The sequence below is a fragment of the Osmia bicornis genome, chromosome 14, assembly GCF_907164935.1.
Source record: "Osmia bicornis bicornis chromosome 14, iOsmBic2.1, whole genome shotgun sequence".
Lineage (NCBI taxonomy): Eukaryota > Metazoa > Arthropoda > Insecta > Hymenoptera > Megachilidae > Osmia > Osmia bicornis.
The window spans coordinates 7,353,070-7,369,720 of NC_060229.1; the positions used below are offsets into that span (position 1 = coordinate 7,353,070).

A 16,651-nucleotide genomic window follows, 5' to 3' on the forward strand; every position below is an offset into this window, starting at 1 on the left:
ATACTATGATACCTACAGTGGAAATATTAGGATAAGAATTTTTAAAGATATAAGCATATTAATCAATAATTTAATTTTTCTAACTTTATATTTTATATTATTGAAATAATATTAATGGTATTAAAAATCTTCTATTCTTCTTATCACTAAACACTTGTGACAATTTAAATATAGTTAAATTAATATATTCATGAAAAACTGTTATTAAAGAATTATAATGAATAAATAACAGTAATAAATGAGATAGGTGATTTCAAAATTGCTACTGGTAGTGTATTTAATGTTAACGTCAAGTTATTTTTATATAAATAATTTTGTACTACTTTTACTATTTTGATGTCTTTAAACTCTATAGGTAATACCAAACTTTTATGTGCAATCACACATTAAAAATTTATAATGAAACGTTTTCTGTTTAATCAGGAGCTTCATGTTCACCCCAAAGTTGCCAAAGGAGATAAAAATCAAATTGGAGCACCCATGCCTGGTACTGTGATTGACATCAGGGTGAAAGTAGGAGATACAGTAGATAAAGGAGTACCATTGGTTGTTTTATCCGCCATGAAAATGGAGATGGTGGTCCAAGCACCAAGAGCAGGGAAAGTAAAGTCACTGGAAGTCTCTCAGGGAATGAGATTAGAAGGAGATGATTTAATTTTGACCTTGGAATAGAATTTTCAGTCACTTGCATCTGTGAAATTACATCGTTGTATACATTCTCCAAACAAGAATGCATTTTGTTTAATGAATACTTAAATATCTATTTTCTATCTGTAACTAATATTAATCATAACAATTTACCAATACTTAAAAAATGAAGATCATTCATTTTTCATGTATCATTCAAAAATGTAATTATGAAAAACACAAGATTGCAAATTTATAATATTGAAATATTTTATTTTAAATGAGTTTTTAAAATAGACTAACATATTTGATTATTGTTATTTTCTTATAATTATTACTTATAAGAATACAAAAATGTATTTTTTAAATTCTAAATTAAGTAAATTATACAATGAAGGTTTAATAATTTTCTAGTCTTAATAATATGAAAAAGAAGCTGAAAGTAATTTTGCAATAAGTGATCACAAATTTCTCAAACTACCTCGTATATAAAATTAACTAATTAAACAAAATGCATCTTTTGTTCAATAACAAAGAGGATTATGCATAAACGTTCATTCAAGTACATTTGTCAAGAAGAAAGAGCGACAAACATCAAAACGTTTTTTATCCTACTCGATTTTAATCATTCAAGTCAAGCCCATTGTATCGTGATGATCATTTATTAATATTTAATTTAAAATTATCAAACCGAGCTAATATTCTTCACTTGCCAGAAATCTTACGAATGGTTGTTTGTCGATTTTTTAAATTTCGCAACGAGAATTGATCTATGCTGCCTAAAATATCAATACTTTTATACTTCGTGTTCATACTTGATGTTAGGTACAGGCCTACAATTGTAATTAGGTGAATGAATGTTACAGTTAATGTTACCGAATTTTAAAGTTTCATAAGGATACTGCTCGTAAAATTAGTATCATATTGAAGTTGCACAAAATGCTGTTCTCTTTGTTTATTTTTTGAAATGTTTAGTGCCAGTACATCAGTGTTTCTCAAACTGTACTATACTATTTACTGTACAATTCAATAGTACAAAGAAGATTGCAAAGTGTCCAGAAACAAGAATTAGTTTGCAAACTAATATATTTGAAGTTGAGTTGCACCAAGGCAATGGACATGTTGAGAGCCACAACAGAAATAATTAAGCTGTTAAATTAATCCAGATTATTAAGAATACAAAGGAGTAATTTTTTATCTCAATGCTACAAGTTTTAATTTCAAATTATTACTAGTGTTCTGAATTTTTTGTCCTTGGTTTTTAATTTTTCACTAAATTAAATTAAACACATCAGTCATTAATAGTTATTATGACAACCTATTAATAACTGATCTTTGTAAATTAGTTTAACAAACATTTTATGTAATTTTAAATTGTAAAACAAAATGAAATAAGAAATTGAAGCTCTCAAGAAAAGCTATTAGTTTATTAAATACAATTGTGTGAATATTTATTGTACAATAGTTTTGTATAAAAGAAACTGCAACAGGTTTGTGTACAAAGAAATTGTAAATTTCAATTCCAATCAGATTGTGTAACCCTGTGTTCAAAATATAGAAAAATCGATGCAGTTTGACCGTAAATCCTGTGATTTGATGTATATTTTGCGTGTGAATGAAGAAATTAATTTAATTTTAATTCAAATTAATTTTGAATTAGTTTAGAATCTCGAGAAAAATAAGTTGCATAATAGTTGTCAAAGGAATCGGTGTAATTTCTGAATTCCTTGCTACAATAATTTTGATTAGTGCGTTTTAAAACAAATTTTCAACATAACTTGTACATTAATTTTATAAATATAGTGTTGTGTATTTGTATTAAAGGCGAGCATTACTTTTTAACATGTTTTAGTTTTAATTTCTGAATTATTGTATGTAGTAAGAAAAATCATTGAAAACAACATTGTATATATTAATTTATAAGTTGTCAAATGCAAATTATTATATGATTCTTTTGAAGGAAATAAACAATTAGACCAAATTTATAACAACACCACAAACAGTTATAATAAAAATGTGATAATGGTTCTTTGTTTCCTCTATGGCTTAGAGTCTAAGCGTCAAAAATGACAGTGTCAATTTCAGTGAAGTTGAATTTCAAAAATAACAAGTGCAAAGATAAAAGTGATAATCGTTCCTCCTTTGATCGCGTTTCAAAGGATTGTACAATTGTGTTTGATAAAATTGGGTCCTTATGCGTCTTGACATTGCGACTATTACAATCTTCTCGCTAGTATGCGTCTATGAAATGTTCACAGTGTATTTATGTAGATATGAAATCTAAATGAATGCGGTTGCATTTATACAGAGTAAAGGCAGCAAATGCAGAATAGTTTTTTACAGTTATGAGAATGAGTTGCTTCTTTACATTCCTTTTCTTTTACCTTGTTTGACCCCTTACTAGATATAGTAATGATTTAGTTATTAAATGGTAGCCGGAATTGAAAATTCTAAAAAAATCTATTTTTCTAAGAATAATGAATAAAAGAAATCATTAGTTCTCATCTAAACATAATAGTAATAATTTATTTCAGTAGATATAATAATAATTTAGTTAATAAATAGTTGCAGAATTAAAAATTAAAGAAAAATTTTTTTTAAGACAATACTACTCTTTTTATTAACATTAATAAAAACAAAATTAAAATCTTCTGTAGAAATTATATAAATAATTCATTTCATTTTTAAAATAATTTTTTCAAATTGTAATTGTTCCATACCGACGAACACGTTTTATGAGAATTTCGAAAGTCAGGTTTATGACAGTTTCGCGACGGTAAAGCTATTTTTGAGTTAGCATTTTCATATTGCCGGCACTAGTAAAGTTGTTTACCTTTTTGTACAATGGATTTAGAGTTTACTTTCTGCTGTGTAGGTGTGGGGAAAAAGAAGGCGTTTCGGTCTCGGGATCGTTTCTGTCAGATTCGTCCAGTGGGGCTGATAACAGACGATCTCTGCCCTAGACATCCATCCATACGCCAATTCGGAAACTCCTATATATTGGAACTGCATGCCGGTGACCGCCAGCGAGAAAACTGATCCTCATTCATCTCCGCCGCCACCTAGCGGTCCCCGGCCCGAACCAAAAGCGTCCGGGGAGACGACCCCCCCCAAACGCCTACAGCTGCGTTCTCAATAGCTAAAATCATGTCATAAACTGAGTCTTCCCGAAGGGTAAGTCGACAGCGGTCGACTAGCGGTATTTGGCATTCGAGGGTCAACCTGGACGGAAAAACCCCGGCGTAGCCGGACTTTCGAGGTTCTCGCATACATCAGGTATCGTACCACCCTCTCCTGGACAAAATCGCGCTAAGGGCGCAAGGAAGGGCGGACACGAATATTAGGGAACACGCTGATTGGCAAATTAACGTTTTGTGTGAAAACCAACCAGCGTGTTTCGTTCCAGACAGGAAAATCGGGAAGTCGAAAACGCCATCAGATCATTTCCCGAAAAATCACTTATCGATCGACATCGAGTCAGAAAACATATCAACATACCGTAATCGTATTACAAAGGCAGCGACATCAAATCAGTTCTTTCGAATTAAGGTTTTAAAGAACCACGCCGCGACGACCACCAAACTATTGTAGTTAACTCGAATGTTACAAATTCGAAGAGGAATTAAAAATCCGCGCAGCCACTCAAGGCGCATGTGACGTGCAGCATTCGGTCCGACACAGTAATAGTATTAGAAATTATATTTTATGTTCTCAAACTGTTCCGACTATTCGGAATATCAACAAAATGAAGTGGGAGATGAGATGGAATTGGCGTAACCGGTGATAAATAAATTAGACAGGTGAATTAAGATCGGAAAAGCAAAACAGATTTATTTATTTGGAAACTATGAAACTCTACTCTACAGGGTACAGGCTGTAAAAAACCCCAGTCAGGGGTTTTATATCAAATCAACACTTAAAATAAATAATGTAAATATATATATAAGGGTCTGGTTCATTTTGTCGACACGATCATTTTGTCGACAATCACTTCGTCGACAACCTAAACCTAACCCTAACCTAACCAAAAACCACAAAAATTATAAAACAAAAACCAAATGTCTTATGTGTTGTCTTGTCTTGTCCTATGTGTTTGCCCTGCATGCACCCCGGACCTCGCCCGGCAGGGTGGGATACGCCAGTTATGGTAGGCTAAGTGGTGTGATCAATGTCTACAAATGTCAGATATTTAGGTTTTCTGAATCAATTAACCATGTTGACCAATTAAACGTCGACAAAATGATCATGTCGACAAAATGATTGTCGACAAAATGATTGTCGACAAAATGATCGTGTCGACAAAATGATTGTCGACAAAGTGATCGTGTCGACAAAGTGATGGTCGACAAAATGATTTTATAGTACTTACGAAAACTAGAGATTAGAAACGAAACGCAATTGAATGATCATTCAAAACTTAAGACTAACGCACGCAAGAGAGGTCTCTTATCAACCGTAACCGGATGGCGCCTCGCCGACGTCGAAGCGGATCGTCGTGGACCTCTCAATCAATCCTTTCTGATCACAGGAAACTGCACGGCTAGCCAGGTGGGCAGGTTCAGCCGTTCGCCGAACAGTGCTGTTCCAAAACTGCACACAGCTAGCCGTCTGAAAACCTCCCAAGAGATCGCCGGGCCGTACAGACACAAAATACAGCACTTAATGCTTCACATACTTCAGGACATACGCCTGATTGCAACAACGCCCGTTAGCAGATCGCCACCCGTCCAAGTATCAATAAAACAGACCAAACGTTGGCCAATCCCGGCCTTAATACATGGGCTAGTGATGGGCGATACAGTATCGATATTCGGAATATCGATATTTTTCATGACGATATATTGCAGTATCGATGTTACCGCTAAAGTGCGAAAGCCGTTAATGTACACATTACCTAGTTAATCTGCAGATTAACTTATTTGTTCCGTTAATGTGCGGAATCACTTCTTCTCCTCTATCCCGCCACTTTTATCGTTAGTTTGGTTTCGTTAGTGTTTTGTCGTCGCCGCTTGTTTTTATTTCTCATAATTTGCGTTGGCTGCTAGTGCGTAGCAAAAAAGTTATTAACATTTAAAGTATTCAATTTGTCCCGCCTACTGGGGGGCTGAGCCCCCCAGTCCCCCCCTGAAAACTACACTAACTAATACCGATACCCATTTTTGATATAATGTAATTTAATGTAATCGTTTTATTTAAATAAATATGTTACTTTGTAAATTGTGTTTATTATTTCCTTATATTAAAAATGGGTATCAGTATTAGTTAGTGCAGTATTTAAGGGGGGTAAACGAATTTAATATGTTGTTCAACTCGTGGGGGATGTTTTCACAGAAGCCGTAATTCTGTAGATTTACCATTGATTCTATCAACTAATTTGTTGATTGTTTGATTGTATTAACTGGATTCTTTAGATATCGAAAAATAAGTAATTAACATTATATTAATTTAAGCGTATAGAAACGTTGCTGTTGTTCCAACAAAGATCTTATTTTCACTTTAACGAGTGCCTAGTAGGTAATGTGCAGATTAATTAGGTAATTTGCGGATTACCTAGGTAATGTGAGAAATGAAATAATTTTCCGCTAATCTGCACATTACCTAGGTAATCTGCAGAATAACTGATTTCCGCACTTTAACGGTAATATCAATACTTAATATATGAATATCGAAATTTCGATACAATGTATATACATGTTACAGTAAGGAGAAAATTAGATAGAAAAATATTTTGTAGCAATAAGTTTTACTTATATATTTATTTATATGTATTGTGACCCTTTCGGGGGTTCACTCTATATTTTCTTCATACTAGTTTCGTATACACGTTGGGCGCCAGCCACTCGCGGTGGCAATCGAAATTTGGAAAAAGGGGCAGAATGGGGGTCGTTACAGGGGATGGGACTCGTGGCACTTACGTCCTTACAATATCGCGGGGGAGTCCGCAAGGAGGATAAGCGTGGGAGAGGAGATCTCAGGGTGAGGAAGGTTCGCTGGAAGTCCGTATACGTTACGCGCGAGGATTCTTTTAGACGGGAATATTAGGGGTTGGACAAAAGGGGGTTTCGTAAAATGTAACGGAGGATAACCGGCGCGATACGCGGACACGCGAGTTCGCAATCGAAAGGTCGCCGTTGCCGTGCACTCACTCTTTACAAATTAATATCGGAAGGGACTTACGTCAACTCCACACACAATCGCACTCTCAAAATCTCTAGTCGCTTTTACAAAATCTCTTTATCTCCACGAATCGCTTGTTTAGATAGCCCAGGGCTCAATGACGGATCGTCGTCGCTGCCGCGACGACGGGTCCGTCGCGGGATGATTTTTGGGGAGGGGATGGGGAATAGGAAGGGGGCCTTTTCTGGCAACGGAATAGATTGGTTATCGATTGTCGATCTGCCGGTGTTCGGGTTCGATGGGGCTGGCGGATCTCCGGCCGTGGCGGGTGGACTGAGGTCTTCGGGCTCGGCGACAGATGGCTCCAGGTGGACGTTTGTCTCAGCTGCTGGGCCGCTTCGTCTCTTTTTCCGAAGTCCCGCGTTGCTTTTCCTCTCCTGGAGGGTGGGAGGTCTGTCGCCGGCCTCGTAGCTCCTTCTTGCGGGTGATACCTGTTGTCTCTTGTCCGTCGCCTCCATCGGCCCGACACCGGCGGGCGGGGAAAGGGGTGAGGTGTTAGGAGGGTTAAGGGTCATTTCTAGGTGGGATTTGAGGTGGGAGAAGCGCAGCGATTGTAACGGGGGGGCACAGGTGTCACCACGTTACAGTATACAGGGTATTTCATTAAAAAAATTGTTGGTATGAAAATTGCATGGAAAAAGGGGGCCTATGTTTTGGCCGAAGTGAAAAATCTTTTGCATTATTAGTTTAAGAGATATGATGATCAAGTTTTATTTTTGTAAATGGAACCATATATTTCTTTTCAGATCATGTAATAGTGCTTCTCAAGACGAATTCATTATGCTTTAATGTGTACACTCGATTTTAATTATTTTTGAAGATATAACGTTTACAAATTTCCCAATTTTCAGTAGATACGTCTCGGTTGAGTGGAAAGTCGTAAAAGCGGCCCTATTGTTGCGGTAAGTGCCACAGCTGTTATTCTTTCGTTCCGATTGGTCCATCCGTCTCGGAGTAATCGGCTAACATACATTAAAAAAAAAAAATTATACTGATCGAATTGAGTAACCTCCTCCTTTTTCAAAGTCGATTAATTAAGAGCATAAATAAAATGTTCATGTCAGTTACTATTTCCATTGAACTTTAAATTAGTCGATAATTGATAAAAAACTACTTGAATTACACTTTTTAAAATTTTATCACTTTGAATGCTCTATTTCAGGTGCACGATTTGCAGTGTATCAAACAAAGATCGGTTTGATAACAATTCTCCGCAGCTTTAAATGTGACATTTGTGAGAAAACTGAAGTTCCGTATGTATTTGATCCAGTTGCAATTATAATGTGTCCGATAAATGGACTGTATTTAAAGATAATGAAACTCGAAAATTAGTACACAATATTGTTCCTGTTTACTATTGAAATATTGTTGAGAAAAATCCTTGTTTTTATTATAACGTTAATGTCATTTATTTAGAATGATTTATGCAAAAAGTGTAGGCGCGTTTTGAGATATACCGTAAGATGTTAAATATGGTTATGCTAAATAATTAAAAAGAATGTATTTAATTGATTTGCAGTAAACTCTCGTTATATTGCCGCTGTCGGGACTGTAGTAGCGGAAAATTTGTCAAGCTTCCAAACTTTCATTTGAAGGAGAAAGGGGAGATAGAAATGTATCATTTTCATAGGCTATAATGGTGAAAGTGTGGCATTAGTATGCGTTCAAATCTCTGTGAATGTCAAATTGCTCACGTGGCAATATAACGAGAGTTTATTATAATCGAAAATTGAACATGGTTTCGGTACATCACCAGCAATGAACGTCTTCTTATCGGGTGCGTCACATCTCCAAGAGCTCCAAGTTGCGACACTCTTTGACGTACAATCGCGAGGTGCGTGTCGGGTGATTCCGTGGAGTGTTTGAGACGAGTTTTGTCGTAGTTTGTTAAACTGACTTAGGGCAAAAAACTCGATGTTCGCGTACAAAAATCTGTAATTCAATTCATTACTATTATTTTATTTCAATTTTATTTACTTTTCTTAAAATTAGTGTTTGTATATATGTATAAATAATAACGTGGTTTTAATTTAAAAGATTTGCAACAATTCGGGACTTTGAAAATTTTAACTAATGCATTTGTTAATTGTGCGTGTTTCGAAACCAGGCATTTTGACGATTTGGCGATGCAATAAAGTTTCAAAACCAACCCAATATTTATGTATATTTTGGTGAGTTATTTTCCTTTACTCTTCTAGTTATACTCAATGAATCTTATGGTAAGTAATTTCCAGTATGTAGTCACTAATTGACTGTGATATTTCCCTAACTAGAAACTCCTAAATTTTATGTTTGTAACAATCGTTTTCTTTTTGCAACCCAATAATCGTAAGTCTGAATCATTTGTTCACGAGCTAAATTTATATTTATATTATTTTTCATTTATTTTAATTATTTCTCATTTTCTTTAACACCACCTTTATTATTCCATAATACTATCGATCTGATGAAAGGACCCGTATGGGACTAGCGTATCTCCGACCTACAAACATTCTAAAATCCATTTGCAATAGAATTTGTCAGAGTTAATTTTTCTGGCTTTACAGCGTCACACGCGCGTTCCATTTATCGGTAATCACATTGCTCGACTACCAGATTACCACATTTCACACCCATACATTTATACAACATACAACAGCAATATGTAAACGTTACACTTACATCCGGTAGCGTTCCGAGTCAACGCGCCGCGCGCCGCACGCAACACGGTATTAAAAAATATTGCGGTTTAGATGACTTGTAAAACTTGCATTGTGTTATGCTTTAATTGAGCTAGCGCCAGATCAAGAGAAGGTTCGAGGGGGGCTACAGTCCCGAGCCTCGGGTTGCAGGGAACCCTGTTGTAAGCCTTCCATTTACTATGTCAAAAGGTATTAAATGGAAATTTTTTACAGTTGCCCCTTTTCTATGGAATTAAATGTTATTTTATTTGATTTAGAATAAATTTCAATGTTTGAACCAAGTTTATCGACCAAGGAAATCCATAAAGGTTTCATAACCTGAGGCTCCAGAAATTTTAATTCGCTCTTGTTTACTCTTCTGTTTCATTGATTACTTTAATTCAAATGCTACATTTAGAGCCCCCGCAGACTGCAGACTTTCTATCGGCCGATAGTTTGGTCGGGTTGGCCTGTTAACGCGCACAACGGGCCAACTAAATACTCGAGTTGGTGAAAGAAGAAAAAGGGTGGAAACAGATGGATAGTTTAGTTTGAACGCAATTGTGTAGACCATCAAACTTATTTATCGGCCCGAATCGTTGTAATATGCGCACTTGTATACATCTTCATATGGATTAAGAGCCCGACCAAACTATCGGCCGATAGAAAGTCTACAGTCTGCGGGGGCTCTCATAGAATGCGCAAAAACTTTCATGAGTGACTGTATGTTTCTTGAATAACCTTCAATTGCCATCGCCTCGAGGATGTGATTACTGATAATACTTTATAAAATCATGAATTATTATTCTCTTGTGTCGTTTAACACGAACCGCACCGAATCAACAATGATTGAAGCTGCAATAATGACCATTAATTGTAAGTATTAAAACCGGGAATTATGATTCAGCAAGTCTTATCGTTGTTGTCATTGGTATATCTCCTCCAGAGTTGGAACTATTTAGTTAGTTATCATTCGGTAGTTATCAGACGTCGCTTCTTGGAGGCGAAGTGCATTTAAACACCATTACGAAGATTGACGTATCCAGTCTTTAGGATAGTGATTAATTTATTTTTCTACTTTTCTGTGTAAGTACAACATTATTTTACTATATTGACGTCTTCTGTAGTCCTTTTTTCTTTTATTTAAAAATGTTAATTAAGCAAATTACAGTAGACTCTCGTTATATTGCTACGTAAGCAATTTGACATTCACATCGATTTTAAAGCATTCTAGTATCACCCTTCCATCATCGTAGTCTATGAAAATGATATATTTCAATTTCTTTTCTCCCCTTTAAATAAGAGTTTGGAAAGTTGATTTTTGCGCTACTACTGTCACGTCGGCGGTAATATAACGAGAATCTACTGTATACAAAAATAAAGTATTATAATTAACTTCTTAATTGTGGCGTGTTCTAAAAATGAATCGTCAGCATTTTATAACATTTAAAACATATTAGGTATAATTACATGTTACATTTTTTCAAACTACAACTTATTTCTAAGAAATTTAAAATATTAAAGAAATAAATATAAAATTAAAGTTAAATTAAAAATTAAAAGAAAATCTTTAAAAACATAGTATATGTATGTGGAAATGTAATTTTCATTATGGATCATATGGACAACAGAGTGATGATTAGAATTTTGCATTGTTAAAGATAAGAAAAAGTGAAAACAGCTTTTGAGCTTTTGATATTCAAATTATTTAATTGATTGCTGCACAATAGGTACAATGAATAAATATTTTATTAAACTTAATACACGGAATTCTTACATTGGACCAGTGTTTCCCAACGTCGGGCCCACGCCCTACAGGAGGGCAATTTGATTGTTAAGGGGGCAATTAGAAAATGCACTCGTCCAGAGTTTAAGTTAACCGTATGGCTACTCTCAGTCGCTACTTGAGCTTGGTAAACGTCCATAATTATTAAAAAATAATATAGAAAAATCTTTCATTAAAATTATTTCCTACTTGAATTTCGGTTCTCCATTATATGTTTTGAAAATATACTTACTGTGTTTCATCAACAATTTTCTAGCGATTTCTTTGTAAACCCTATCATTTAAGTTTCTTCAGTGAACAATTAAATTTTTGAATATTAAGAATTATGTTTACGTTACATAGGGGGTATAAGAATTTTAGAAAGGCTTAAGTGCGGCATGGCACAAAAATGATTGTGAAACACTGCATTAGATACTTCAAGTGATTTTCTACTGCTAGCGATTCTTTTTTACGTGACTACACAACTCTACTTCTGACTCTGATTCGTATTCTTATTCTGAAGGAAAAGTGTTCTGGTACTGTTTTTAAAAGGTCGGAAGTCTGATTTTGAAAGTGGTGAGAATGAGGATTACGACCAATAGGAATTCTTGGATATTACTGAGGTTCGAAGGGTCAAGCGTAAGGGGATGGTAAGGAATTCAAGGGTCGTATATATACGTAATTGTATATAGAAGATAGTGCGGCTAGAGACAGAATTTAGAATTTACTTATCTTAACCGAAACGCGAAGAGTAAAAATATTTTCTTAGTCTATGACGGTATCCAACAGGGATATCAAACTGACTTTTTTTTTTACGTGGGGGAAATCCTCATGGACACCCCACCCTAATAAGGGCGGGCTAGTGTCAGATTCCTACCGACTAAAACTCCCTCGGTGGTCCTACATCTGGCGCGGTGGAGCTCTGAGACCTCTGATGAACACACCAGTACTCCTCCACGCCTCACGCTTCTTGCGCACTTTGCACTTGTTGGCGGAGGACAAGGGGGACCTCCTTGTCCTCCTACCTGCCGGCACCAAGGGACCACCACTGCCACCAGCCTCCGTAGGGCCCGAGGGCCCGGGCAACTCCCTCGATGATGTTGTGGGAAAGAGGGTGGGTGATCCTGTACCCTCTCCTCCATATATCAATCTGACCTGACCTAACTGAACCAGCCAAAATATAAATACCAATTTGTACGAATTACAGCCTGTAATTAGCCAATCAGTGAATTAGATTAGGTTAGATTATAATAATATTAATAGAAAAAAATAAAGCTTACATATACTGAACCCACCTTGTATTTTTTTTCATCCGTTTATATTTAACAATTGACGCTCAATGAGATGACCAAAAATGACGCATACGCTGACACGGACGTGTATGTATATATGCAAAATACATTGTAATAGCAGCAAAAGTTTATTGCAAATATCTCGAAAATTAAGGCCGAGCGGCAATTATATGTATGGGAATAAGTTATTCAAAATATCGAGTTTTACAACATATTCAAATTTCATTAAAATCGATGAAATGGCACTCTTTCTATATGCAGTAAAACTCCGTTTATCCTAACTAATGTCGTCACAGTATGTATTCGATTAACCGAACATATTACTGAGCTCCTATTATTATCTGAACTTAGGGCACACGTGATATCAACTATGCAAACTAGCGTGTTTGTCTTGTATCTAAAGCATTAAAACAAAAGATAGCGTATCTTCAAAAACTCTTCATTAACAAAAGAATTATTACTCTAGTGCTCAAATCCAGTTATACGAACATCAGCTCCTATTATACGAACAGCTGAACAGTAATGGAAGTGGAAGTTAATGAACTCCTATTATCCCAATTATCCACTTATCTGACCAATTTGGATAAATGGAGTTTTACTGTACATAATTACTATGTGTTTTTCCTACAATGCTTTTACCTATTCTTGCACGAGAATCTGACCTGGTTCATCTAACGTTCAGTCTAGCAACCGTTATCACTAGAGGTGTGCGAATACTCGTAATTTACAAGCCGAGCTGAACTCGCTTCAATTGTTCGAGCCGAGTCGATCGCTTGAATTTGCCGAGCTACTCGAAATCGACGAACTGTTTGATATAAAAGCGAGCTACTCGAAAAAAGCGAGCTACTCGAATATTCGAGCCCTTGTGAAACTTCGATTTACTCGAAGATGTATTTTCAGTTCGAAAATGTTCGAATTGCTCAAATATATTCGAGCAGATGTTTAACTTTCGAGTTACTCGTACAAATTCGAACTGTTCGAGTTACACGAATATTCATCTATTATTATTGGTATGTAGAATCACCATCCATAGAAGTTGAAGAGAAAGAAGAGTATGTAGAATCAAAAAAAAAAAAATAGTTGACTATTTCACGAGGGTTCGAATATTCCAGTATGTAGTTCGATTTTTTCGAGTAGTTCGTCGATTTCGAGTAGCTCAGCAAATTCAAGCGATCGACTTGGCTCGACCGACCAATCATTGTTCGACTCGAAATTCGAGTACTCGAATAAATCGAGTACTCGCACGCCTCTAGTTATCACTGAAATAACAGTTCGGAAAATATCCCGCATAATGTCTTTCGCGTTGGAAAAAGAGATATAACTAGTACTGTTAGGTAGCGATAGTTATCGGTAATTATTTAGAAAGCGGACGACATCATCGGCTTTGATGATTTTTAAATGTGTTGTTAAGCTCAATATTTTTAACAACTTTTTTCTATATATATAACCGTCCCTCGGCCCTAGTTTCAGAGATATTCTTGAAAAGCTGTCGGCACTATTCATTGAATTTTACTTGCGTATACGTATGCGTTGAAGGCAACATATGCGTAAGGATCGGTGCCTGACTGACAGCTGTTAAAGGAAGGACGCACGTCCTTAAAGGCACCGTACACAACTGCACATGCGTGGCTGCAAGAAATATTCGTTACAATGCAATTAAAAGTGAATATCAGCAATATATTGGTTACGTTATATTTTTCACTGGCTGGCAACACGTCCTTAAAATAATAACTTTTATTTACGTTGTCGATATTCAAAAATTATCCATATGTCATCCATCTGACCGGTTTTAATGATCTTGAATCTCCGGTTGCGCAACTGGCCGCCATTAGGTAACCGGTAAAAAATATAACCTAACCTAACCGATATATTGATGATATACACTTTTAATTGAGTTATAGATTATAACTGACATTTCTTAAAGCCACAGTTATGTACACTGGCGTCCAAAAGTTAAGCATAATTGGTAATTATGTACATTTGACGAATTATGCTTAACTTTTGGACACCAGTGTATTTTGTGAAGTTATACGAATTAATTTACTAATCGTAAGATATGTGCTTTTGTCTTTTTAAAAAATTACAATTTGTTGAAATTGTGAAAGAAAATAGTGAAGGGTAATTTTTAAACCCTTTTAAATTTTAAATATGTCTTTCGTAGATTCAAATAAGTTATGTGTATGCTGAAAATTTCAGCGATCAATCAAAATCGGTCAATGCACTTGGAAGTTACAAGTACTTAAAATTTCCTTCGATGCAACGGCAAAGAACCAACTTTTTCGGATGGGCCCGTTGAGTATCTCCGTATCAAAGGAACAGCACGCAGCAAATCAAAACTCCTCGCCTGTAGTGGCCCAGTCGTATTGCCGAACCATTTCTTTCAAGAAACGAAGAAATATTGACCGAGCCGTAGCACGTTGTGACAGGCTGTTTAACAAAAACATGGCTTTTTGATTTTAATATAAAGTCAGTTCTGCTCAATGAGTATTTAAATAGGTGCAGTATTTTGACTGTACATAGGTAGCATAATCATTTCTCTTTTAATTGAAGGCTAGAATGAACGAATTAATGAAATATAGACTGTCTCAATTTCACTTTATGATTTGCCGCTACCTCGGATCTCTCACTCGTTTCTCGCGTTCTCTATCGTCCCGCTTCGAAAACAAAGTCAAGCCGAATAGCATACCTGCTTCGAAATAAGCAACTGTTCGGTCCCGAGCTACTTGCTTATTTCGAAGCATTACTGTATATAAGATAAATTTAAATTTTAAGTTAAAATGCTTAGTTTAATTTGAGGGGCGATAAGACCCTATAGAATTATATATATTATTAATTTATAAAAATTATTATATTATGTTTGGTTGGGAGGATTTTTAAATATAATTAACTTTAAAAATTTTTTAATATTGATAAATAGAATTAAAGTTGAAATATTTTTAATAATAAAAGAAAAAATTACCTTAGGGATAACAGCGTAATATTTAACAGCTTTGTGGCATGCAACGATGCAGCGTCTGCCTCTTCAAATGGATACGCAACGGTGATACGATACGGGCGTTTGATACAAGTGGATACCCGGCTTAAGAGGTCAACTGCGTGGTGAAATCGTAAAGAAACTAAATGTTTCCTCGACGACAGAACAACTGATAGTAGAGGTCTAGAGGCAGTAGATCGGGACATGTAAACAATAACAGTTATTGAGAATTACAATATGTATACGATTCTGTACAACGAATTATAACCCGAATTTTGCTCGTATATCTATGAATGAAAGCTTGTCCCTTTCCAATAAAGGGTCAACTTGTAGAAATGCTACTCTCCCTCCGATTTCGATGATGTTTGAATATGTTGTAAAATTCCTCATTTTAAACAACTTTTTTCCTCTAAGCTATATGTCAGCCTCTATTACTTTGCAAGATATTTGCGAGATACTATAAGTATTACTACATTGAATTTCGCCTGTACGTATACGTCTGCGGTTGTGTATGCGTCGGGAAGCGACCCTCGGTTACCTACTCTTTCTGTCATCAGCATCGTATGACGGCCCGGCTACCGTCTATATAACGGGTCAGCTCAAAATTAAAGTTAATTACTAATTTCAATAATTTTGACATTAGACCTGCGTGGCCGACCGCCTTTAGGCGGCCGACGCTAGTCGAACGTTTTGATTCAATAATTGAGTCAATAATTTGATTTTTTAGTTGTATGAATAAGAGCCGGACCACATGGTGCTGTTTACAGAAACGGTAGGCAAACGAGCCGATGCACACATAGTTACAGGCGCATATGTATAGGCAAAATTCGCTAAAGTAGTAACAATATTCTTTTGCGAATATCTCGCAAACTAATCAAATTCGACATATAGCTTAGACGAATAAAAGTTGCTTAAAATATCGAATTTTACAACATATTTAAAAATCATCAAAATCAGAGGAGGAGTAGCTCATCTACAAGTTCACCAAATCTTTAACTCAATTCATTTTTATTATTTTATTTGCTTCTTTATATTCCAATTTTATTTCTTTTGTTTATACAGGATGTTCGACAACAGGTGGGAGATTTTTTAAGGGGGGATCAAAATAAGATGAAAATCAAGAATAACGAATTAGCGTTTGCGGCTTTGTTTTCCA

The 16,651-nt window shown here is 35.6% G+C and overlaps 3 protein-coding genes across 9 annotated transcripts in view; 2 read left to right on the forward strand and 1 right to left on the reverse strand.

Annotated features, from left to right (window-relative positions):
* The window catches only part of LOC114880482 (pyruvate carboxylase, mitochondrial), a 114,133-nt gene extending 111,160 nt beyond the window's left edge, over positions 1 to 2,973 (forward strand). For all 4 annotated transcript variants that reach the window (XM_029196515.1, XM_029196518.1, XM_046288676.1 and 1 more), the window contains one exon: positions 424 to 2,973. In XM_029196515.1, the coding sequence (XP_029052348.1) occupies positions 424 to 672 (249 nt within the window). In that variant the 3' untranslated portion in view covers positions 673 to 2,973. The remainder of the gene's footprint in view (positions 1 to 423) is intronic.
* A 5,860-nt stretch (positions 2,974 to 8,833) lies between these two features.
* Positions 8,834 to 16,651, forward strand: part of LOC114881379 (probable cytochrome P450 6a14) — a 28,417-nt gene continuing 20,599 nt past the window's right edge. Inside the window, exons 1-2 of one of the 4 annotated variants that reach the window (XM_029198145.2) lie at positions 10,220 to 10,340; positions 10,411 to 10,550. The gene's annotated coding sequence lies outside the window, so the exon portion shown is untranslated. Of the gene's footprint in view, positions 8,976 to 10,219; positions 10,341 to 10,403; positions 10,551 to 16,651 lie in introns of those variants that run through there. The other 3 variants (XM_046288677.1, XM_046288679.1, XM_046288678.1) reach the window with 3 other exon arrangements.
* On the reverse strand, positions 14,639 to 16,570 carry LOC123988467. Its single transcript, XM_046288686.1, has 2 exons — positions 15,481 to 16,570; positions 14,639 to 14,948 (listed from the first exon to the last, which is right to left on the reverse strand). Exons 1-2 carry the CDS (start codon positions 15,699 to 15,701, stop codon positions 14,852 to 14,854), a joined length of 318 nt encoding a protein of 105 aa, XP_046144642.1. The 5' UTR covers positions 15,702 to 16,570; the 3' UTR covers positions 14,639 to 14,851.